Below are 25,804 nucleotides of genomic sequence, written 5' to 3' on the forward strand. Positions count from 1 at the left end.
CCCTAAAATGCCAGGGCAGTATAGGAACCCCACAAATGACCCCATTCTAGAAAGAAGACACCCAAAGGTATTCCGTACGGAGTATGGTGAGTTCATAGAAGATTTTATTTTTTGTCACAAGTTAGCGGAAAATGACACTTTGTGAAAAAAAACTATTAAAATCAATTTCCGCTAACTTGTGACAAAAAAATAAAAACTTCTATGAACTCACCATACTCCTAACGGAATACCTTGGGGTGTCTTCTTTCTAAAATGGGGTCATTAGTGGGGTTCCTATACTGCCCTGGCATTTTAGGGGCCCTAAACCGTGAGGAGTAGTCTTGAAACAAAAATGACCTGTGAAATCCTAAAGGTACTCATTGGACTTTGGGCCCCTTAGTGCAGTTAGGGTGCAAAAAAGTGCCACACATGTGGTATCGCCGTACTCGGGAGAAGTAGTACAATGTGTTTTGGGGTGTATTTTTACACATACCCATGCTGGGTGGGAGAAATACCTCTGTAAATGACAATCTTTTGATTTTTTTTACACACAATTGTCCATTTACAGAGGTATTTCTCCCACCCAGCATGGGTATGTGTAAAAATACACCCCAAAACACATTGTACTACTTCTCCCGAGTATGGCGATACCACATGTGTGGCACTTTTTTGCACCCTAACTGCGCTAAAGGGCCCAAAGTCCAATGAGTACCTTTAGGATTTCACAGGTCATTTTGCGACATTTGGTTTCAAGACTACTCCTCACGGTTTAGGGCCCCTAAAATGCCAGGGCAGTATAGGAACCCCACAAATGACCCCATTTTAGAAAGAAGACACCCCAAGGTATTCCGTTAGGAGTATGGTGAGTTCATAGAAGATTTTATTTTTTGTCAAAAGTTAGCGGAAATTGATTTTAATTGTGTTTTTTCACAAAGTGTCATTTTCCGCTAACTTGTGACAAAAAATAAAATCTTCTATGAACTCGCCATACTACTAACGGAATACCTTGGGGTGTCTTCTTTCTAAAATGGGGTCATTTGTGGGGTTCCTATACTGCCCTGGCATTTTAGGGGCCCTAAACCGTGAGGAGTAGTCTTGAAACGAAATTTCTCAAAATGACCTGTGAAATCCTAAAGGTACTCATTGGACTTTGGGCCCTTTAGCGCAGTTAGGGTGCAAAAAAGTGCCACACATGTGGTATCGCCGTACTCAGGAGAAGTAGTATAATGTGTTTTGTGGTGTATTTTTACACATACCCATGCTGAGTGGGAGAAATATCTCTGTAAATGGACAATTGTGTGTAAAAAAAATTAACAAATTGTCATTTACAGAGATATTTCTCCCACCCAGCATGGGTATGTGTAAAAATACACCCCAAAACACATTGTACTACTTCTCCTGAGTACGGCAATACCACATGTGTGGCACTTTTTTGCAGCCTAACTGCGCTAAGGGGTCCAAAGTCCAATGAGCACCTTTAGGCTTTACAGGGGTGCTTACAATTTAGCACCCCCCAAAATGTCAGGACAGTAAACACACCCCACAAATGATCCCATTTTGGAAAGTAGACCCTTCAAGGTATTCAGAGAGGGGCATGGTGAGTCCGTGGCAGATTTCATTTTTTTTTGTCGCAAGTTAGAAGAAATGGAAACTTTTTTTTTTTTTTTTTTTCCTCACAAAGTGTCATTTTCCGCTTACTTGTGACAAAAAATAATATCTTCTATGAACTCACTATGCCTCTCAGTGAATACTTTGGGATGTCTTCTTTCCAAAATGGGGTCATTTGGGGGGTATTTATACTATCCTGGAATTCTAGCCCCTCATGAAACATGACAGGGGGTCAGAAAAGTCAGAGATGCTTGAAAATGGGAAAATTCACTTTTGGCACCATAGTTTGTAAACGCTATAACTTTTACCCAAACCAATAAATATACACTGAATGGTTTTTTTTTTATCAAAAACATGTTTGTCCACATTTTTCGCGCTGCATGTATACAGAAATTTTACTTTATTTGAAAACTGTCAGCACAGAAAGTTAAAAAAATCATTTTTTTGCCAAAATTCATGTCTTTTTTGATGAATATAATAAAAAGTAAAAATCGCAGGAGCAATCAAATAGCATCAAAAGAAAGCTTTATTAGTGACAAGAAAAGGAGCCAAAATTCATTTAGGTGGTAGGTTGTATGAGCGAGCAATAAACCGTGAAAGCTGCAGTGGTCTGAATGGAAAAAAAGTGGCCGGTCCTTAAGGGGGGTAAAGCCCTAGGTCCTCAAGTGGTTAAAGAAAGACAGGGGAGGGCTAACGTGTCACCAAGAGAGGTAAAAACGTATTTGCAGCTAAAAGGACAAAGAGTAAAAATATATAGAGTAAAAAATATGGAGTAAAAATACAGAACAAAAATATAAAGTAAAAAATATATATATACACATATTATTATCTATAGAATATAGGGCAAACATATGTATTATTACCCGGGTGAGGACGAGGTCAATCAAAGTATAATAGTACTAGAAATGGTAGTGATAATGATCTCTGTTAACAGAGATCATTATCACTACCATTTCTAGTACTATTATACTTTATTATACTTAATAGTGCTAGAAATGGTGAAAAATGAGAGGCCTTTATCAAGTTGCCAAGAAGTGTCAAATTGACACTTCTTGGCAACTTGATAAAGGCCTCTCAGGCCGAAACAGCGGGCTGTCGCTGCCTGTCAATCTTTTACTATGCAATAAAAGTTTAAGAGCTATTTGAAATACATATATTGTGTGGTGCCGATCCTTTGTGGACTACAGTCTGTCAAAAACGAAGTGCTTCTGTGCAGTGGTTGGAGAAGCACTCTGTTTAGAAAATGGCAGCCATGTTGTTGTAGCCCGTGAGGAAAAAAACATACGACGGAGAGCATAGTAATTGATAGGCAACTCGCAGAGCAGTATGTAAGGGGCGTGGCGTGCGAGTGACGTCAGCCCCTGATGAGTCTGGATGAAACGCATAGGGCGGAGCTACGTCCAGCGCGTCTGACGTCACTGCATGAGGAGAGCCGGTGAATACGAACTATCGGATAGAGCGTTGGAGCGAGGCTGGGCAATCGGTGATAGAAAGGGATATACGGGACAATGTTTTTTTTCCTACCCTGATGCCAGGACAGACCCTGCTGCTAGAATTATGTGATGTGCAGCTATTCAAGCCAGCAGACGTGAGTGCGCAATCATTGCGCAGGTGGTTTATATCTGCTTAAGCAGTATCACGCTATGATGGTTCTATGTGTTTTTATATTTTTTATGCTATGGAGTTTTTATCCTGAATATTAAAGAAAGATTGAAGATTTAAAGTGCCAGTGGGTGAATTGAGTATATACGCTAGATCCACCTGATGTCTGAGGTGGTTACAATCCGGTGAGCACAATTTATATTGGGGAGAGGATTCACGAGTGCTGCACCATTTTTCACTGTCACCAGGGGGCTTGTGAAGATTTGTAACGGAATTACGCTATGTGCAATACACCTTGTTTTTTGTAGGAAATTGTGGGGAGCGCAGCTCCGCATTGTGCATCATTTGAAACTTGGAAAAGTGAAGCAGCGATCCCACGAGCAGAGTTGTTTGATTTTTTGGCCACAGTTTGGTCTAATAAGACTGCATGAGGGTGTCTGGCTGCAGTAAGGTCTGAGGAGACTGTGTGAGGGCTCGTTTCCACTATTGCGTTGCGAATTGCCACGGTAAAAATTCGCATGCGGATGCGAATTTCACATGCGGGTGTATGCAAAAATTCGCATGAATTGACGCTGTATGCGAATTTAACCATGGCAGTGCCGGTGTGCATTTACATTGATTTCCATGCATTCGCATGAAAATTCGCATACCAAAGCCGCAGGCGATTTCCCTATTAAATACATTAGCGACGATTCTCATGCATTCCACTCGCAGGCGAATTCTGCGGCTCTTTTGTGCGTTTTTTCACCGCTGAAAAAAATGCCCCTCAACAACGCTACAGTGGAAACAGGCCCATCCACTTGCATTACATGTGCGAATCCGCATGCGTTGGACGCAGGGCCGGATTTGGGGAAAGGCCCCCAAGACTGGTGCCTAGGGCGCCAGAATCCACCAGAAGGTGAGGGGCGGGTGGTGACAGGTTGACTTTACCTGTCACCAGCCCTGAAATCCACTTCCTAAGTCCGCAGCCTCCACATCACCGCTGCTACACAGCGCATCCTGTTACAGCGCTATACCTCTTCCTGTTAGGGGCGGGCAGCCAAATAACTGCTCAGCCGCCCCTCCCCCTTCCCGGAGAGTAGGAGCCTGTGCGAATGTCCATTATCCTCATTCTCTCTTCCCCCACCAGTCACTCGCAGAGCGGGAGCAGTGTCAGTCACCGAACTTTCAGCGCTGAAGATTCCTCTCTCTCACTGTCAGCCTCTGCACAGTGCATCTCTCAATCCAGTCAGCGTCTTACGTGTGACTCACCGACACTTTACCAGGGTCACATGATGGGAATCACCGGCGGTGAGTCACACGTAAGAGACGCTACTGGATTGAGATGCACTGCAGAGGCTGACACTGACCAGTGAGACAGAGGAATCTTCAGCGCTGAAAGTTTGGTGACTGACTCTGCTCCCGCTCTGCAAGTGACTGAGGGGGGGAAGGGAAGATGAAGACATCCGCACCGGCTCCTGCGCTGCTGGGGGGGGGGGGGGTTGGGGTCGGCTAGAGGTGATGGGGACAGCATCGGGCTTCCTACACTTAGGGGGAGGGGAGGTTACTTGTGGAGGGCATTTGGCAGCCTATAGTAAGGGAGGTGGGGACAGCATCCGGCCACCTATACTGAGGGGGAAGGGGGGACATCATCTGGCTACCTATACTGATGTTGGGGGGGGGCAGCATCTGGCTACCTGTACTAAGGGGGCGAGGGGAGGGAACACAGCATTTGGCTACCTATAGTAAAGGAGGGGAGGTGTGTCTGTACTGAGGGGTTTGGAGCAGCATCAGGCTACCTATGCAAAAATGGGAGAGGTGACAATCTGGCTGCCTACACTGGGGGGGGGGGGGGGGGGATACATCATTTGGCTAACTATACTAAAGGGGGGGGGGGCAGCATCTAACTACCTTTACTATAGGGGTGAAAGGGACAGCAAGCATCTGGCTGCCTATACTAAGGGGGAAAGAATTAAGGGGGGGCAGCATCTGGCTACCTATACTAAGGGGGGGCAGTATCTGGCTGCCTATAATAAATGGTGGACAGCATCTGGCTACATATACTAAGAGGGGGGAGGAACACAACATTTGGGCAAGGAAGAAGAGGGTCCCAGGCAGCAGTGAGGGGTCTTAATATGCTCAGCGCAGGAACAGTGGACACCAGGATGATCTATTAAAGGACAACTGTAAAGAAAGGGATATGGATGCTTCCATATTTATTTCCTTTTAAACAATACCAGTTGCCTGGCAGCCCTGCTGATTTATTTGGCTACAGTAGTGTCTGAATCACACCAGAAACAAGCATGCAGCCAATCTTGCACAGATCTGACAATAATGTCAGAAACACCTAATTTGCTGCATGCTTGTTCAAGGGGCTATGACTAAAAGTATTAGAGGCAGAGGATCAGCAGGATAGCCAGACAACTGGTATTGCTTAAAAGGAAATAAATATGACAGCCTCCCTATGCATCTAGTTACAGTTGTCCTTTAAGGTATTTTTTGTGTAATGTTCACTTTAAGACTTTTTTTCTTGGGGAAAGTGTGTAAGTTTGGGGTGAGATGATGGTAGCGGTGGTGGTGGGGGGAAGTGGGGGGGGGGGGGGATAGGGGGCGGCTGGTGGCAGTGGGCCTGGGGCGGTAAAAGGTACAAATCCGGCCCTGGTTGGACGCATGAGGATTCGCGATAGTGGAAACGAGCCCTCAGACTTTTTTGCTGGGGGGGGGGGGGGGTAAAAGAATGGTATAAAGTACTCATATTGTTATAACCAAGTTCTAATAGATTTGACGTTAAGTATCCAGTGATATTTAAAGGCAGCGCAGCCCTAAAAAAAACTTAAAAAAGGTTGGACAAGCTAGGCTTATTTAGCTTTGGGAAAAAAGCGACTGAGAGGTGACCTGATTAACATGTATAAATTCATCAGAGGGCAATACAATAGCTTTGCAGGTGAGCTTTTTGTCCCTAGGGTTATGACGGACAAGGGGACATGATTTACATATGGAGGAAACAAGTTTTTGCCATCTATTTAGAAAGGTGTCCTTCACTGTGAGAGTGGTTAAAATCTGGAATATCTTACCTCAGGAAGTAGTTAAGGCAAATTCTAGATCTGCAAAGAGGGCTTTCCTTGCATTGAAGGGCATTCACAGCTATAATTATTAGGTAATTCCCAGAAGAGTTGATCTAGGGATTTATCTGACCTAGCTAACTGACCCAGGCCTTGTAAGCTGTTGGGTTTTTTGTTTTTTTTTTTGCCTTCCCCTGGATCTTCTGGGATATGTGCAGGTTCAGGATGGTGTTTTTAATTTTTTTTTATTTTCTGGTTGGACTTGATGGCCGGATGTCTTTTCAACCAAACTATTTAACTATTTGTCGAGTGATGTGTATAGACATGCTTCTTCAGCCATATGGAGAGGGGATGACAAGCAGTAGGGCATCAATCTTGCAGTATCCATGAGAAAATACAATGGCTGTTGGCTAATGGTTTTCCAATATGGTGGATTGCTGAAGAAGAAGGGGTTGGTGTGGGGAGATCCCCTGTATAGACAGAACTGAGTCACACAAAATCATCATGAACAATTGGACAGTACAATTCTACCATTTGTACATCATTTTCGAGGATCCAGTGTAAGTTGTCAGGGTTCTTGGTTCATTTTACAGCTGAAACCTGATTGGTTGCTCTGGGCAGTTGCTCCACCTCTCCTTCAGTTTTTCTATGCACATACTGTAAATTTACGGTTAATTAACGTCTAAAACCAGCACACTGATACCTGGGTGATTTATCTTGCATAGGTTACAGTGCACAATTTTGAGCACGCCTGAACTGAGAGAGATATGGATGCTGCCATATTTACTTTTAAACAATACCAGTTGCTGGCATCCTGCTAATCTTTATGGCTGCAGTGATGTCTGAATCATACATCAGAAACAAGCATTTGGCTAATCTTGTCAGAGTTCAGTCAGAAACACCTAATTGGCATGCTTGTTCAGGGTCTATGGCTAAAAGTATTAGAAGCAGAGGATCAGAAGGACAGCCAGGCAATCTGCATTGTTTAAAAAGGAACTAAATATGTCAGTCTCCATATTCCTTTCACGTCAGGTGTGCTTTAAAGTGACCTCAGTTCAAAACTCACACAAAGCCACTGACCATGCACAACTCAAAAAAAAAAAAAAAAAAAGTTAATCAAAATTCTCATATTGATTTTACAAGGAGATTATTTAAATTGTTGTCATTCTTACACTGTTGGGTGACTCGGTTCGATTTGAGAAAAAGGTGCGGAGCAACAAACAGCCAGTTGGATTTATTTCATATATATGGCAAGGAAATGAACAGCGCTACTTAAAAACAGACAAGTGCCTACCTGCAAAAGAGTGCAAGCCCCACTTGTGGGATAAAATACACACCTAGCATACACATGACCTGTCTACCACTGGAGGATGTTGGTTTCCGTAACAGCTTGCATGCAACCTATTAAGTACTCGTCCCTCCCACTGCGAAGAAGTCAGTCCTCCATGGGAGGGGACCTAACACTAACTAAATCCTAAAATCCTAACCTATGTATATGCATAGCCTGGGTGCGGCTAATCAAGTAAAATCGAAAATTGACTACTTGATTAGCCGCACCCAGGCTATGCATATACATAGGTTAGGATTTAGTTAGTGTTAGGTCCCCTCCCATGGAGGATTGACTTCTTCGCAGTGGGAGGGACGAGTACTTAATAGGTTGCATGCAAGCTGTTACGAAAACCAACATCCTCCAGTGGTAGACAGGTCATGTGTATGCTAGGTGTGTATTTTATCACACAAGTGGGGCTTGCACTCTTTTGCAGGTAGGCACTTGTCTGTTTTTAAGTAGCCCTGTTCATTTCCTTGCCATGTACTAATTGAATTCATTTTTGGTCAGCTGCTCCCACTTAACAGCTTTGCTTTTGGTGTATATGCAGAGCTTCTGTTTGGGTTCAAGGTGCGTTTGCAGTTTCTGGGGGGGCTCAGCGCACCTCTGATTCGAGGCCATTCGGAGGCGGCCTGGTGATGCGCTGATCCACCTTTTGCGCAATTCTTATTTCATATATACCCACCCTATCCAGATATTATGTGTCAGATCTGGAGGTTCTAGTTAAATTAGTATGTCTTTACTGTATAGTCCCGTAACTGCTCTGTGCCCAGTTTTACATAATGGCCTCAATTCACTTAGTATTTTAGACTAGTCTATTGATGGTTTTTAGTCTACTGATGGTTTGGTCAGTTGCATCAAATGGGAATTCATTATTACCAAATGTTTTAGACCTGGTCTAAACCATTTGGTAATTAGGTGGGTAAAGCAGGGGAAATTATCAAAAGATGCAATTCACAAACATGTAGCTATGACTGACATCCTTCTCCTTTGATGAGCTTGCCTCTGCATACAATTAAACTCCTGCATAATTAATTCAAAGGTTCCATCCTCACATCTAAAATGCCTCACAGAATTACTTCACCAATAGAAATCAGCTGGTATAATCTCTGACAGAAAAAGTGGGCGTGTTTACTCCTTGTTTGCCTTTGTGAATTCTGTAATTACTGAATGTTAGACCAGGTCTAAAAACAGGTCTAAAACATTACACCAAACAATCAGAGTAAAAACCATCTGTAGACTAGTCTAAACTGCTTAGTGATTTGAGGCCAATATGTTAAAAGTTACATTTTAACTTGTGCTTACAGGGGTCTTTAAAATCAATTTATGCATACAATGGTAGCTTGCATTTTAAAAACCATTAATAGTTTCCATTTACTTTCAGGTATTTGAATAGGGTTAAACTGCCTGGAAGAAAAAAAAATGTTAGAAATATATAATCTTTTTTCTTAAAGGGACTCCGAGCAGTGCAGAAACTATGGAAAGATGCATCCCATTTTGAAGCTCTCTTTCTCCTCTTTCCAACAATATATAAACCGCCACCCTACACCTTTTAGTTTTCGCTATTTTCGCGATCGAAATCGCGGCAAACGCGATTTCGATCGCGAAAATAACGAAATCTAAAAGGCGTAGGGCGGTGGTTTATGCGTCGTTGGAAAGAGGAGAAAGAGAGCTTCAAAATGGTATGCATCTTTCCATAGTTGCTTGTATTACACAGGACGACTTTTCCCTAAAGTCGGCAGCTCCATTCAGCTGCTGACTTTGGGGAAAAGTCGTCCTGTGTATTACAAGCAATTACACGATCGCGAAAATAGCGAAAACTAAAAGGCGTAGGGCGGCGGTTTATATATCATTGGAAAGAGGAAAAAGAGAGCTTCAAAATGGTATGCATCTTTCCATAGTTTCTGCACTGCTTTAATCTTCACGTCTTGTTAAGTGATACTGAAATGGGCGTGCTGTGTGTTACCTTTAGCCTTATTGCAAAACAGCACTCAGAGTGTTGTCCAGGTAAATAATCTACTTTGTACACATACCAAGAAGAAACAGAAACTTAGATGTCTTTACTTTTGCACAAATGTCAAGAATTCTGGTAAGTCTGTTTACTGTTTTTTTGTATGCAAAATACTAATTAAGAAAAAATAAGCAGGCTAACCTGTCAAACTTGTTGTGATTGCTAGGGCAGAGTGTCAAGGTGAGAAGCAGTTGACTACGAGAGAGTCACTGAGCAAGGCACGAAGGTAAGAAATGTCCTTCTCTAACGCTGATTGATTATATTTCAAGTGGGATGGCTGTATAGATTTGTTTAACTTTCTTATTTTATTCATGGAAGGTGAGTGCTCCTTTTTATCTCACTTATGTAATGTGAAAAGAGGCATGCAGCATCTACAAATAACACTTAAAAAAACCTGGGCAATTGATGCATACATTTTAAACTGTACAGTTTTTTTTTTTGCCATAGTGGTTCTTTGGCTGAAATATGTAGATTCCATGACAGCTGTAAACAAACCTCCGCTCAGTTCTTACACCTACCTCAGTACTGCAGGCTGAGTTGTGAAAAAGGTTGATACTTGGATACTTTTTCAGCCATGTAATGTAAAACACCTGTCTCTACTCTCAACTGCGTTAGAGATTTAATAGCTTTTTATTTCTTAACTTGTATAGCCTTGTCTCACTTTCTTCTCAAGTGTCCCAAGGGCGTCTCCAGTCCTCAGAGTGAACTATTTATTTATTTTCTGTTTATGTAGCGCTGACATCTTCTGCAGTACTTTATAGAGCATACAGTCTTGTCCTGTCCTTCAGAGGAGCCCGTGATCTAATACCCACTATAGTTATACAGTGCCTTGCAAAAGTATTCACATCCCATTGGAATTTTTCATGCTTTATTGCCTCACAACCTTGATATTCAGATGGATTGTTTGAGACATTGCACCATTTCATTCACAGATCATACCTACAACTTTAAAGATGTATTATATGGTTTATTGAGAAGAAAATAACATCTAGAACTAAATAACTGAAAACCTCAGTATGTATGACTATTCATTCCCCATCCCCCTAAAGTCAGTACTGTGTGGACCCACCCTTTGTGGCAATTACAGCTGTAAGATAAGGATAAGTCTTTGGATATGTCTCTATTGGCTTGATTCTTTAATGTTAGCACACTGAAGCAGCACGACTTACATGAGCTTACGCGCCCTAATGTTATCAGTGCAACTTAATTGCAGTGTAGTGTGTGCTCCTTATCAACGGCTGCTCATTGGGAAGTCCTGCACGGTAGTGGCAGCCACTAATGTGTTAATTAACACAGTAGTGGCTGTGCTAGTAAAGAATCACAGTAGCAATACACAACTATCGTGCGGGATTTCACTACGTGCAGCCGTTGATAAGGAGTGCGTGCTGTGCTGCCTGTAGCGCAGGTATCGTGCCAGCTCTGCAATGAAGTCGCGCTGATAATTTTATGGCGCATATGCTCATTTAAGTTGCGCTAACATTAATAAATCGAGCACAATGAGCTTGCTACATCTTGCCACTGGGATTTTTGCCCATTCCTCAAGGCTAAACTGCTCCTGTTCATGTTGGATGGTTATCGCTTGTGAACAGCAGTTTTGTAGTCTGACCACAAATTATCTATTGGATTGAGGTCTGGACTTTGACTAGGCCATTCTAACACATTTTAAGGCCAGTTTCACACTTGTGAGGTTCGGTTCTCCGCAGGGGAATCGCACCGCACCAAAGCCCCTTTTACATTACCCTGCAGCATGGGAGTGGGGGGAGAGGGTTCACCCCAGTGTAGTTCCATTACTGATTTTAAGGGATTTGGAAAGCATTCCTTTTACTCTGACTAGCGTTTTGGAGCTGAATAACAATAACAATAATATTTATATAGCGCTTTTCTCCCTGGGGACTTAAAGCGCTGTGACCGTGCATTATGCAGTCTCAAAGGCTAGGGAAAAGAGGTGAGTTTTTAGCCTTTTATTTAAAGCTGTCCAGAGAAGGAGCCTCTCGTACTGATTGTGGAAGTGAGTTCCATAGAGTAGGGGCTGCATAGGAAAAGGCCCAAGCACCAAATGTTAAGTGTATCCTGGGAATAACCAGCTTCATCTTGTTGGCAGAGCGGAGGGTGCGTGGAGGGGCATAAAGTTTCAATAGATCCGCTATGTATTTGGGTCTCATGTGGTGTAGAGCCTTGAATGTCAGCAGGCAGATCTTAAAATTGATTCTCCATTTTACTGGCAACCAGTGAAGAGTTTGCAGTACTGGGGTGATGTGTGAGCTGCGGGGGGCATTGGCTAGGAGTCTGGCTGCAGCATTCTGTACTAGCTGTAAGGGGCGCAGAACCTTATCTGTAGATCCGATGAACAGGGCGTTGCAGTAGTCTAGGTGGGAGGATACAAATGCATGAACCAGGACAGGTAGGTCTTCAGCTGGGATAAGGTGTTTGATTTTCGCTATATTTCTTCGATGGAAGAAGGAAGACTTGATGACAGCAGATATCTGCTGTTTGAGTTTTAGATTTCCATCCAGGATCACCCCAAGGTTTCGCACAGAGTCTTTATACTGTACAGTATCTCCCCCAATTGCTAGTTTGAGGTGGCGAGCGTTTTGAACTTTATCCATCAACCACCAACACCTCTGTTTTGTCAGAGTTCAGCCTCAGCCAGCTGGTGTTCATCCAATTTTGTAAATCCACTAGACACGGATTTATGGATGCTGATGGGTCTTGGGTGCCAGGCTTGAAGGACAGATACAGTTGTGTCATCTGCATAACAATGGTATCCTAGGCCATAGTTCTGGATTATTTTGCCCAGTGGGAGCATGTAGACTGCAAAGAGTAATGGTGATAGTACAGAACCCTGTGGAACTCCATAGGGAAGTGGCACTGGATTAGAGTAGTGTGTGCCCAGACATACTTGCTGTGTCCTGCCAGATAGGAAGGTCTGAAACCAGCTAAGAACAGTACCGCTTAGGCCACAGTAATTCTTCAGTCGCTGGATTAGTATTTCATGATCCACAGTATCAAATGCTGCAGACAAGTCAAGAAGAATCAGAATTGAGCAATCACCCTTGTCCCTTGCAGTAAGTAGATCATTCATTACTCGGACTAATGCCGTTTCAGTGCTGTGCCTTTTCCTGAATCCTGACTGAAAAGTATCAAAGATGTTGTTATCTGTAAGCCTGGCTTCTAGCTGGTTGGTGACTGCTTTCTCGATAACTTTTGATAGGAATGGTAAGTTCGCCACAGGTCTGTAGTTGGTTACAGAATCAGGATCTAGTGATGGTTTCTTCAAGAGGGGTTTTATGATTGCTTTCTTTAGTTCTCCTGGGAAAAGTCCACTTTGCATGGAGCACTGAGTGATTTTGTGAAGTCCTTGCCTGATCAGCTCTTGGCACTGCATTAAGGATCCAGTTGGGCCAGGATCCAGGTCACAGGTAGTGGGGCGGAGACTTTGAATGAGAATTCCAAAATCTTCTACACTCAGAGTGTCAAAGACTTGCCATGATGGTACGGTAGTAGGCAGATGCAAAGTCCAGTGGTCAATTGTTGTTGTTGGGGTAATGCTGGCACGGATGGTAGACACCTTGTTTGTGAAGAAGGCAGAGAATTCTTCACACCTTTCCCTGGAGAATGTGGTTGGGGCTTTTAGGCAGGAAGGATTGCAGAGTGATTCCACTGTGTGGAAGAGTTGACCAGCTCTGTTGTTGGCTGTAGATATTTTGTGCGAGATAAAGTCTGATTTTTTTCTTGGTTATTGCTTGTTGGTATTGTCTGAGGTATTGAACTAGGCTAGAGTTGTGCTCCTCAGACCCTGATTTATGCCACTGTCTTTCTAGTCTGCGCCCATTCTTTTTTAGATCCATGATGGTTTTGTCAAACCAATTAGCCTTCTGCTTTTTGGTTGCTGATTTGGTGCGCCATTGGGCAATACTGTCAGGTGTTTCATATATCGTGTTGTTGTACTGGGTTACTAGAGTGTTTGGGTCCATTTGACTGTGGAGCAGATTTGTAAAATCCAGGTTGGCAGTTATCCTCTCCGGTGTTAATTTATTCAGGGGACGGATTTTGATTGTTTCTTTAGGGAGCTGCTTGATAGGGTGATGAATAGAGGGCAAGTAGACTGTGGCTGTGGGTCCTAAACCCTAAACATGGCCCTATGTCATGTAAATGCAAATTTACAGTAAGTATTCATTTTGATTGATCAAATCCATAAACTCTCATAATGCCTTGATGGCCTTATGATCGATTGAAGGAACACTATGAAACCAAGTGTTCTAAAATGGCAATGTACAAATAATGTCTAAGCTGTGTAAACATTTTCCTACTTTTCATGTTAAATATTAGAGGTAAAAGCTATAATTAATTGTGTGTAGATTTTAGCTACGTTTGGAATGTCTCATTTGCAAAGGTGAATTTCTGCATTCTGACATGCTAAGAACAGTGTAATACTGAAGCAGGGTTATATGAAATGCCTATGGTGTCCGTTTTCACACACTATTGAAAATGTTTATGTTGCACATAAGATACATTTCCTCTGCTTTCTGCAGAGAGTTCTCAGAGACAGGCAGCTGCAGTGAGTGCTTTCTCTCACATACAGGGTTAACAGATGTAGTGTGAGGGAATCCCCCCTCCCTTCATGATTAAGTCCGTCAGATTTTGGCGTCAGTGAAATGTGAAAGGACTTTAATAACCGTAAACAAAGAGATAAGCATTGAAATGTATACACCCGTACTTAACAACACTTCCCAAACTATTCCTATCTCAGTTAAAAAAAAAACCTGTTAATCAATGGTATTCCTTTAAAGTGAACCCGAGGTTAAAATAAACTGATGAGATAAACAATTGTATTTATCCTCTTACTCCTAAAAATGACATTATTTAGACATCCCAGGATTTTATTTTATATTTAAACATTTAGAAAGTACATTGAATGTTTTGTTGCCTCTGCTCAGTTGCAGTCTATTAAGTGTCCCTAAATGAAAATACATGAACTATATTGACCCTTTTCTCTCTCCCTCTGCTCTCAGAAATATGTAGAAAAATGTATTCTGCCTGGAAAACTTTTATGGCTGTAATTTTCTTATCAGTGATGCTTACTTTATTCCTGACAAGACAAAAGCTGTCACTTCCATCCTTAAAAATTAACTCTTGCAGGCAGCAAAATTAAAACAAGTAAAACAGCCTGGTTATTAACATGTTTAGTAATGTACATATACATGTTTATCTCATCATATCATATGTCACCTCGGGTACACTTTAAGGGCACTTTAGATCGAATAAAGGAATTACAATCAAAATGGGAGAAACAGAAACGTTAGATCTAATAAAATCATACTGATCAGTTTAAAATATTTAAATGGTTGTTTTGGGTTATTATTTTTTTAATCTATTGTATAACACAGATAGTTAAATAAGACAGGTTAGGTGCATTTCCAGTCTATAAGTGTCTATCCAGTGTAGCATTCACTTCACCCAGAAGATGGAAAATGATGGTACTTAAAGCTTTAAGGCTACGTGCACAGTGGTGTGTGGCGGTGCGGTATAACCGCCGAGCTGTAACACGGCTTGCCACACAGCAATGTACCACCTATAGCAACATTCACAGCCCAGCTGGTGCGGTGCGTTTTAACAGCGTGTAACATTGTAATGCACTGCATGCAATGCATTACCACAAAATGCACAAGTTAACAGTAAAAATGAACCATCCTTTTCATTGACTGTATGCTTCACTGTACGCGACGCAACACGCGGTACCATTTTCCTGATCTGTTGTGATGCAAAAAAAAAAAAAATTAAGGCTAACTAGTTCAACAATGATAGGAACCAAATGTAAACATCACAAGCAGATCTCAGTGGCTTTTGAGCAGAGCATATTGCCCAAATGATGGTGCTATTATTGAAGAAAAGTTACCTATAGATGTACTTGGCTAGTTTGCTGGCATGTGTTTAATCTTAACTTGCTAGCAAGCTGTTCCTGTGTGGACAGATCGCAGACAAATCATTCCAGCATGCACTTCACGGCTCTACAAGCAAGGGGAGGGGGAGGAACACGGAGTATGTAATTCCTTATCTTAGTAGCTAAGCATTGCTGCAGACTAGAGCTTGTATTTTACAGACAGGAATTTTTGAATCGGGATTTTTATCCTGATTCAAAACCTTCTGTCTGTAAAATATAAGCTCTAGCTTTTTGGCTAATTTAAAAGAAAAACAGGAAGCTTATAAACCTTCTTCAGACTCTATTCCTGTTGACTGACAATGATAGAACATTTTTTTTGCAAATAGAAGTGTCATCCAGATACATTAATTACAAGGAGATTTTGCAAGGATTGTGAGGTATTTTTGGCAAATAGATAAGACCCTTGGTTTACTTAAAGTGGATCCGAGGTGAACTTTTACACATTGCATAATTGTGCCTTTCCTATTGTTTATAGGGCATTCCTCAAGCCAAATACTTTTTTTGTTTTTGTTTTAATACTCTAATTCCCTTTAAACTAAAAAAGCCACGCCCACAGGTTTTCAGAGAGCCAAGGCAGTAGCAAGGGCTCATGGGAGCTCAGTCTGGGCAGGAGGAGGGGGAGGTGTTACTAGCCATTGATTTCAGAGGCAGAGGGGAGGAGGGAGGGAGGAGAGGGAATTAGGCTGATGGCTCAAGATACAGATAAGCCTGCCTCTGTATAATGTTTACAAACAACATGGCTGCTGTCATTGTATCACAGGCATAAATAATCATATTCTATTAAAACTGTTTGCAGCTAGATTTGCTGTGTAAACCATCTAAACTTTAGGTAACATATATAGACAAGTTACTTGTTATAGTTAGTTTTTCATCTTGGATCCGCTTTAACACCTACATATACTGACATGGAGAGTTTCTTACAGACCTAAACTTGTGTATAATGTGCGTTGCTGGACAACCCGCGTGTTAATGGTCGTAGAGCAAGCATATGTCTCTGGACCATATGCTCCCTTGTATGCATCACATCACATCGGTAATGTGATTTGCTAATAATATTTGTTGCAAGCTTTAACGAAGAATGCGAAATTGCCTTAAAACAAATGGAATGTTTACACAGTATGTGTAATTACGTAAAGTCTATGGGAGTTTCCATAATTGTTGTCTCACTTGTATTAATAGCAAAGCTGCACCTGAACTTGTGGTATGAAGAAAGCACACCTAGTATGAATCACCTTACTAAGCTTTAGTTTCATTTTCTCTCAGAACCTAATCAGTATTAAGAAGCCTTTGTGCATTCCCAACCCACAACAGTATTCGGTAACCATATGTACCCCGACATAACAGTGTTAGGTAGACTTGGTGTAAGCCCTTCCCTCCTCCCCATAGTATAAGGGCTGGTTCACACTGCAAATCTCCAAGCTGAATCTGAACCCCTGAGTGGTTAAGTAGCAGTCTCTTTATCTTTTTTTTGCAGTTTTGTAAGCGTTTGGCACCGCAATTATTATTTTTTTTTTTTTGGGGGGGGGGGGGCAAATAGACTGATACTGATATTTGGGGCTGGCTATATAATACTGGGGACTACAGTGAGGGTGCCCAGTGGTTTCTAGTCTTTTCCGTTCCTTTTTGACTACTTTAGCAGTAGGAGATTTGTAAGAATACACAGATTAACCAGTCAGCTAGGACACTGCTGTTACTGAAGACCCCACACTGTCAGAGGGGGGGCTGCATATATCGGCTTTCCATTTCCTTCCTTCTTTTCCTGTATATCTTGAAACGTTGCCTTGAAACGTTGCTTTTACACTGTAATGTCATCTTATCAATAAAAGAGCATTGAGATTAATGGATGGTGCCGGCTTCATCTACAATTGCCACTTCCTTCTTTTCCTGTAATTGTCATGTGACATAACTTGATGAGTCAAGAGGGACACAGACAGAAAAAAACAATGTGCAAGTGAGGGCATATGTTTCCCCTCTTGCACATTGAGGTAAATATGCCCAGCCACATATCATTTCTGTATTAACATTTTGCAATACCCTATACACCTATGTAGGTATGTAACCTATTTATATGCTGGTTCATTGTGTACTGCATAATATGTTAGCACACTATAAAGAGAAGGCATTAACATGCCAGTTACTCAAGTATGACAATTGGTGTGTGGAATTTTCTGTGCAAGTGTTAATAAAGAAAAACTTGGCAACGGAGCAAAATATGCTCTGACAAATGCATTTCATGGCTTTGGAAGACAGCATCATTTAAATGCAGTTAGGGCAGATTTGTAAATGAAAATGTTGCTGAACACTGGTTAGACATGCCTCACGGCAGTTTACATTCCAATCATTAGCAATCTGCTCTACAGCTAGATTCATTGTATTAAGGTTCAATTGAAAAGAGTTCTGCCACTGCATGATAGATTAGAAAGGTAATGTATCTGAAACAAGAAAAAAAGGGCACCGCAAAAGACCCTATTATTACAAAAGCCGCAATTTGCGGCAATGAGAGGAACTTTGTGTGCCAAGAGGCGTGCAATAAAATAGCGGGTGCAAAGTCTTCCCGCTATGCAAATTGCGGCTTTTACAAAGCAATTTGCATAGCGGAAAGACCAGTGCCTGCTATTTTATTGGGCGCCTCCCTACAACCAAATTTCCTCTCATTGCCGCAAATTGCAGCTCTGCAGTGGGGAGAGGTTAAGGTTTAGGCGTCAAGGGACCACCAGGTTCTGTGTGAGATAAGGGTTAGGTTCATAGTAAAATATTGGTGAAGATTAGGATATTTTACTATCAAAATTCAATAGTAGAATATCGCTAATTTTTAAAATATTATTCCCTTCACCCTTTTTTCCAAGGAGCCTTTCTTCATGGATGCAATGTGTTATCATCACTGTAACCAACATAAAAACTATGATAATAACTATGATCATTCATGTTCATCATCATAACTCTTGCATTATAAAATTTACATGTGCTAGACCAGGGGTGGGCAAACTTTTTAACTCAAGTGCCAGATAGCGATCTTAAATTTGACAGGGGTGCTGGGCCAGTGTAGGTAGCCGACACACTCCCCCTCCATCCCGGAAGCAAAATGTGCCCCTAGTCTTAGTTCGGACCCTAGTTCAGGTAGCCGATGAACTTTTCCCCCTAGTATAGGTAGGCAAGTGTGCCCCCAGTATTAGGTAGCCCCACTTTCCCACAGTATAGGTAGCCAGGTGTGCTCCCAGTATTAAGCTACATACACACGGGGCATGGATGTCTGCAGTTGCATGGAGACAAGCAACAGTTGAAAGTCTCCAGCAACGACAGTTGTATACAAGCAACGATTGTATACACGCGGCAACAACCTGTCTGCAACATAGCGGAAATGGTTGCTCAGCAACTTCTGTCGCAGGTTCAATGAACTGTCGGACTCACAAGAGTTGCTAGAGACTAGCATCCACACGACCGCACCGACTTGAGACTAGGGACGGTTGCTGCAACAGTTGTTGCCGGCGAATGAACAAGTCAATCGCCTGGAGACAGCTCTGATTAGCAACAGTTCCTTGCGCGCGCCTCATACACATGGAGGACCTGTTGCCGCAACATGCACGCGCCATGTGTTTCCAGCAACAGTTGTAGCCCGTGTGTATGGGCCTTTAGGCAGCAGCCCCCTCCCCAGTTTAGGTAGCTAGAAGTGACCCAGTATTAGCAGCTCCCTACGCAATTTAAGTTGCCAGGGGTGCCCCAGTATTAGCAGCTACCTCCCCAGGTTAAGTTGACTGGTGTGCCCCAGTATTAGCAGGCCCATCTCCAGTTTAAGTTGACCGATGTCACATGGCTGTCCCCCAGTACATCGTTACCTTAGATCGTAGTGCTGTACATTGTAAATAAACAGTCTCCTAGTGGCAATTACCGCTGGGAGACTGATGAGCAGAGCTCCGTCATTCAAGTGAAGATATGCGCACCGTCCCAGGAATTGGCGTTGAGCAGTCCAGGGGCTGCCACCACATCAATGCCAATTGGCGTGGAGCGGTCAGCAAGATCTTGGACAACCCCCTTCCCCCTTCTCAAAGAAAAAAAATATCCTCACTACCATACAAACAGCCACATAAGATGTAATAAAATAGACTGTGCATGTATTCTTTTCAACAATAACCAAATATAAATTCTTCAAGATCAAATTTCAGCAGGCATATTCAGCAGTGTTCCCTCAAAAACCATGTTAAGGCAGCATATTCCCCTAAAATAATACAAACTCAGTAAGGCCGCATATTCCTCAACCAACATAGACAGGGTATCCTCTGAAATAACATAACTGGGCAGCATCCCCATCCCCCTTACGCCAAGAAAAAGCATATGTCCAAGACAACATAATTAGGCAATATAACTATTTGATCACCATTCTGTGTTGTTAACTTGACAAAGGGGACACCCAGGGGCCCCGAAACCAATCATTGGTCTATGGCAGTGGTCTCAAACTCGCGGCCCGCGGGCCATTTGCGGCCCTCGATACAATATTTTGTGGCCCTCACCGGCAAAAGCTTCCTTATAGTTCGCTTCAGTGCTCCCAAGTAATCCGCCGCATCCCCGCCGCTAAACGAGAGCTGCAGAGCCCCCAAATCGCCTGGGGGGCAATTTGCCGGCATTTCCTGGAAGGGGCAGAGCTTTCAGCTTCAGCTCTGCCCCTCCTGACGTCATTTGCCGCACGGATCGCCGCCTCTCCCCGCCCCTCTCTGTGAAGGAAGAGTGAGAGGGGCAGGCAGAGGCGGCGATGCGCCATGATTGACGTCAGGAGGGGCAGAGCTGAAGCTGAAAGCTCTGCCCCTTCCAGGAAATGTCGGTGGATTGCCCCTTGGGCGATTTGGGGGCTCTGCAGCCCTCGTTTTGCGGTGGGGACACGGCGGATTACTTGTAATGGGAGCACTGAAGTGAACTATAAGGTAAAATAGGCAAAATAGTTCTCTGCAGTTTGAATTTGATTTTGAAATAAAAATCAATGCAAGGTACGGTGGGGGGGGGGGGGGGTGTTTGGGTGCTGCTGATTGTGAAATCCCTTATGCGGCCCAGCCTCATCCTGACTTTGCCTCCTGCGGCCCCCAGGTAAATTGAGTTTGAGACCCCCGGTCTATGGAATGGAATTGTGTCATGTTCATTGAATAAAAGTGGACTTGGTCTACAGTGAATGTGAGGACCTTCTGGATTTAGTACTGACTGTGCTTACGGTCCTGCACCTCTACAGTGGTGTGCGATTCTTCTTCTGTTTGCCACATATAATTAGGGCGCATATTCCCCAAATAACACCATTAGGCAGCGTATTTCTGCTAAACTATGCAGGGTGCCCCTTTTGCAACACTATGCAGAGTGTCCCTCTGTGTGTTTTGTCCTTGCACACAACATAGGCAACAACCCCCCACCACCACCACAACCACCACACACTGCATAATAGGGCCATTTGTTCCCCCAAGGACAGTTGAGTAGCTTGTTCCACCCTCAACATAATTAGGCAGCATGTTGCTCAAGATATAATTAGGATAATTAGGACATTTGTTCTCTACAAATAGGCTCCATTTCCTCCCCACTCCTCCACCCCCCCCCCCATCCCCCCTTCCACACACACACACAAAAAAGGCAGCTTGTTCCACCCAAACATAACTAAACCACCTGTTTCTTCCCAAACGTAAATAGCAACCCTGTTTCCTTCAAAATCATTGGTGTGCAGTGGTGCATATGTCAACCAGAAAAACACATAAACATACCCCCTTCCAGCTCACACATGTTCTGCAGCCTACTCATCTTTCCCAGCCTAGTCCTGCGTGCCAGCCCAGACTGTAATTTAGTGTATGGTTCATTTAAAAAAAAAAAAAACATATAATTCAGATACACTTCAGATCTAAATTATGTGCATTATAATGTCATTCTGGGTCCTCAGTTCAAAATGAACACTATCTGCATGGTGTTTGTATGTTGAGCAAGTTGCATGTTTGCTTACAGTTGTGTTAAGACATTTATGACATTTCGATAAAATCTCCTGCAAATTCCTCACAACTGTGACCTGACCTTAAATTATCCTCAACTAGGATACACTCTGATAAGGTCAGATGCACTATTTCAGGGGGATGTCTCAATAAAATTTAGTACATATGATAATAGCACATAAATTGCAACCTCTATTCAATTAAACAATTACCAGTAGATTGTGAGCTTCTCTGAGGGACAGTTAGTGACAAGGCAATATACTCTGTACAGCACTGCAGAAGATGTCGGAGCTTTATAAATACTAATAATAATAAACGTCTACCCCCAGACATGAGAAGACAGATACAGAACCTTATGCCCGAAAGCCCTTCAATAGATTGCTTCGCTTTGCTCCCCAAAATCCACAAAACAGCCCATAGTGTACCTGAGACGGGAGTAAAAAAAATATATACATATATACATACCTCCTCCAGCCCCCTCCAAGCAGATCATTCCCTCATCATCCTCTGCCACCTAGATCGACTGCAATAGGCCCTGGAAAATCCTCCAGTCGGGTGCCAGTTCGAGCAGGCACAGTCCGGCCGCACAAGCTTCCACTTCACGCTCCAGTCAATGGGAGCATTCTGTGCTTGCACAGCAGTACTGCACAGGTGCAGAACGCTCCCAGCGACAAGATAGCGGCCAAGGCGCATGTGCGCTGTATGCCCCAGACTGGAGGACTTTCCAGGGCAAAGTGCAGAAGGTGCAGAAGGACGGCGAGGGAGCAATCTGCCTGGAGGGGGATGGAGGAAGCCCCAGGTAGGCAATTTTTTTTTCTTTTCTACCATCTTAGGTTTACTTTAGGATTCTTGTCTAGTTATATAGTTATATATCTTGATGACATTGATTTATATTTTTGCAAAAACAACCTCTTCTAATGTACTGTACTCATGTAATGTATATAAATGACACTTATTTGGATGAGTCTGAAGAAGATATCACTCTATCAAACTCTAAATCTTTGAATCTTTTAAAGGTAGCTTAAAAACGGTATTGTCAATATCAAACCTTTCTGCCTTAACTGTTGACTAACAGGGTACAATATTCCATTACTGCTAAGTATTAAAATAATGTAATCTCTAGTGATCAAGATGCACTCATATACTTTCTTCATGCAGATCTGGCTTACAGTCCTGAAAAAAAATGGTTACCTAATCACACCGACAATGAAGTGGCTTTTTCCAGCTGTAGTGCTCTGCTGTCTTTCAGTTCACTGCAGTAAGTATTATCAATGACATCATTATTTCAAAATGACTTAAAGACCAGCTGGGTGAAATGGATTCATGTAAACCTCATTCTGACCTAAGTTAGAGATAGCGATTGCAAGGGTAAATAACTCACCGGTTCACTGGTAAATAGACATTATTGTTAAACTCCACCTCCTCAAAAGCAAAACGCTGTGGTTTCTGCCCGACTTGTGTTTCCTACACATAGTAACTATAGAAAGGCACACACTCCTATCTAAGGAAGCACACTCCTTACATAACAGCGAGCGCTGTTAGTAGTGGCCACTCCTTCACATTAAGGTGCGCTGCTTTAGCAGTGCAGCTTAGTGAATCAAGTTCATAATCTACTTAATGGAAACACAGCAATAATAAACTGATAGCTGTTAAACTGTGCTTTCATTATCATATGTAATGTATTTATAAGTTTGAGGCTTTCACTGCCTGAACAACCGCTTCATTTGTCCAGGCAGGAAATACTGTTAATGATTCTCTGACTGCTAACTGCAATTGCTAGGGGGTTCAGTAATGCTGGGTACACACCATGAGATTTCCCGTTCGATTTGCGGATCGATTCGATTAAATCAAACATGTTCGATTGGATTTCGATAGTTTTTCCGTCGATTTTGCATACCTATCATGAAAAAAACGATCGAAATCCAATCGAACATGTTTGATTTAATCGAATCGATCCGCAAATCGAACGGGAAATCTCATCGTGTGTACCCAGCATAAGTTAGCCAGAGGCAACATGGTAAACAACTTTCTTACCTTAAATGAGGAGCCTGTTGTTTGTCTACCATGTGACAGGGATGCAAAACCAGACTGAAGTGCAGGACAGATTCAGTGTCCTATCACACTGTGTCTGTTGTGTTCCATTGCAGCGGACAGTATCAATGCATTCGTATGGTCCTTTCCCATTGAGTGCAATGCAGCAGGTTCTGACAGAGTAATGCACAACATGCTGTGCGTTTACCAGGCAACATGTGTGTTTACAGTGGCAGCAAAGCATACTTTCATTGTACTATATACTTAACTGTATAGTCCTATCATACGGCATTACCACATTGGGCAATGCAGAAAACAGCTGATTTTACCAATCACCTTTCCAAATGCCAATTTATTAATTCTATTACCGCACTGAAAAGTAAAATTACTGACACAAGAGGTAAAGTACTGACTTGTGCTGTAAATACCTTAAGAAAATACAATTCACAAAGATTAAAGTATTCTGTAAATGAAGTAAAAGTGTTCGGTAGTTATCTCCAGCTCTGACCAGCCGGGACCTAACAATCTCCATGTGGTAAGTGGTGTATCCACGGGCCTCAGTGCTTGACTAATATATGCAGGGGTGTCACAAGATATGGTAAGAGGTCCAACAAGCCTTCAAGAATATACAAGCCAGACAACAACAGATCCTATCTACACTTCATCCATTCTCTAGAGTTCTTCTCAAATCTTTATTTTTAGTTTCAGTAGCAGTGATACAGCATGATAGTGAGCACAACATTTCAGGCTAAATTGACAAAGGGCATGTAGCCAGAAACGTTGTGCTTACTATCATGCTGTATCACCACTATTCAAACTAAAAATAAAGATTTGAGAAGAATTCTAGAGAACGGGTTGAGTCTAGATTGGATCTGTTGTTGTATGAGATGTAGCAGACAGCCAATAGGGAAAGCCACACAGCCCTGCTTCATTTGAGCCGATGCACTGGGGTTTGGGACTTGAGTAGGACAGAATAGGAAAATGAAACATTTATAAAGCCTTTTCTGTATCTCTTTAGATGGGCATATCTGTATACTGATACACAGAAGATCTACGTCTAGATATCATGCATGCATATCTAAAAAAAAAAAAGTGTAAAACTAACCTTTGGCACTCCAGCAGTCCCATGAGGCATTGCAATACTCTGACAGCTCTAAGCATAACTCGGGGAGGCAGAGGCATGATGGGATTTGTAGTTTTGTCACAGATGGAGTGCCAAGGTTAGCCATCACTGCCCTAAGGCCTCTTTTCCACGGGCAGTTGATAGGCAGTGAAATGCCTCTCAGGCTCTCACAACTGCTCACTGCTGCCTGGTAACTGCTCACTGCTGCCTGGTAACTGCTTGCTTGAGCACACAGTTCAACTGCCCATGGAAAAGAGGTCTTAGCCATAGAAATCTGGCTGAAATGTGTAAATAACCATGAGACACCTCTGACTAACAAGATGTACTCGCTCATAAGGCTGTTGTACGAAACAACACTCTGTTGTGTGCGGGAAAACAGCTTAAGCATATGTCAACAAAGCTTGGTCGGGTTGCATAGATGAATCAAGACTCCAATTCCAGATGCCGTGTATTAGTTGCAATGAGTTATCCAGGCCTTAGCGTTTAAGATGCTGAGGAAATAAATTGTATGCATACTCGGTTGTAAGTACCCCTATTATTAAAATTAGGAAATGCAATAACTTGGAATATATATTTGGTTTTCCTATTAAATGGTGATTTAAGATTTTTCATATATCTCTCGCTCTTGTGTGCTTGCTAGGTGCACTTGAAGGTGAGCTACATCAGAACATCATTCTGCCTTGCTCTTTCCATCCCGGAGAAGAAGTAGTGATTCACTGGACTGTTGACAATAGCAAGCAGGTGGTACATAGCTATTACACTGGGGAAGACAGGCTAAATAAACAAAACATAAACTACAGAGGACGAACCTCGCTCTTTTTAGATAAAATTAAGAATGGAAATGCTTCCCTCAAACTCATGAAGCTGCAGAAGAGTGATGAAAAGACATATTCATGCTATGTGGGAACAATCGCAGGGGGAGGAACACAAGCTACATGGCCACTAACAGTACGAGGTAGAACAGTTTGACACCTTATATAGCTAATGCAATAATAACCTAGAAAGTAGACCATAGATAAAAAAAAGTTGTTATTTTGCTAAAACATTAAAGTTGTATTAAATGATATGCGTAAATGCAAGACTACACACAGCATATTATCAGTGTACTGATTTACTCTGGGATATGTCCGAATAAAGATAGATTAGTACTTGTATTCTTAGATGCTGTGACTGCAGTAGACTGTTTTAAATAC

At 42.4% G+C, this 25,804-nt stretch overlaps 1 protein-coding gene across 3 annotated transcripts in view; it reads left to right on the plus strand.

The window, feature by feature from the left end:
* Positions 1–7,350: 7,350 nt before the first annotated feature.
* Positions 7,351–25,804, plus strand: part of HHLA2 (HHLA2 member of B7 family) — a 35,607-nt gene continuing 17,153 nt past the window's right edge. The window contains exons 1-4 of one of the 3 annotated variants that reach the window (XM_068265322.1): positions 7,351–7,436; positions 9,740–9,794; positions 22,616–22,715; positions 25,252–25,566. In XM_068265322.1, coding sequence (XP_068121423.1) covers positions 22,664–22,715; positions 25,252–25,566 — 367 coding nt within the window. In that variant the 5' untranslated portion in view covers positions 7,351–7,436; positions 9,740–9,794; positions 22,616–22,663. Of the gene's footprint in view, positions 7,437–9,570; positions 9,647–9,734; positions 9,795–22,615; positions 22,716–25,251; positions 25,567–25,804 lie in introns of those variants that run through there. The other 2 variants (XM_068265321.1, XM_068265323.1) reach the window with 2 other exon arrangements.

The sequence above is a fragment of the Hyperolius riggenbachi genome, chromosome 2, assembly GCF_040937935.1.
Source record: "Hyperolius riggenbachi isolate aHypRig1 chromosome 2, aHypRig1.pri, whole genome shotgun sequence".
Classification (NCBI taxonomy): domain Eukaryota; kingdom Metazoa; phylum Chordata; class Amphibia; order Anura; family Hyperoliidae; genus Hyperolius; species Hyperolius riggenbachi.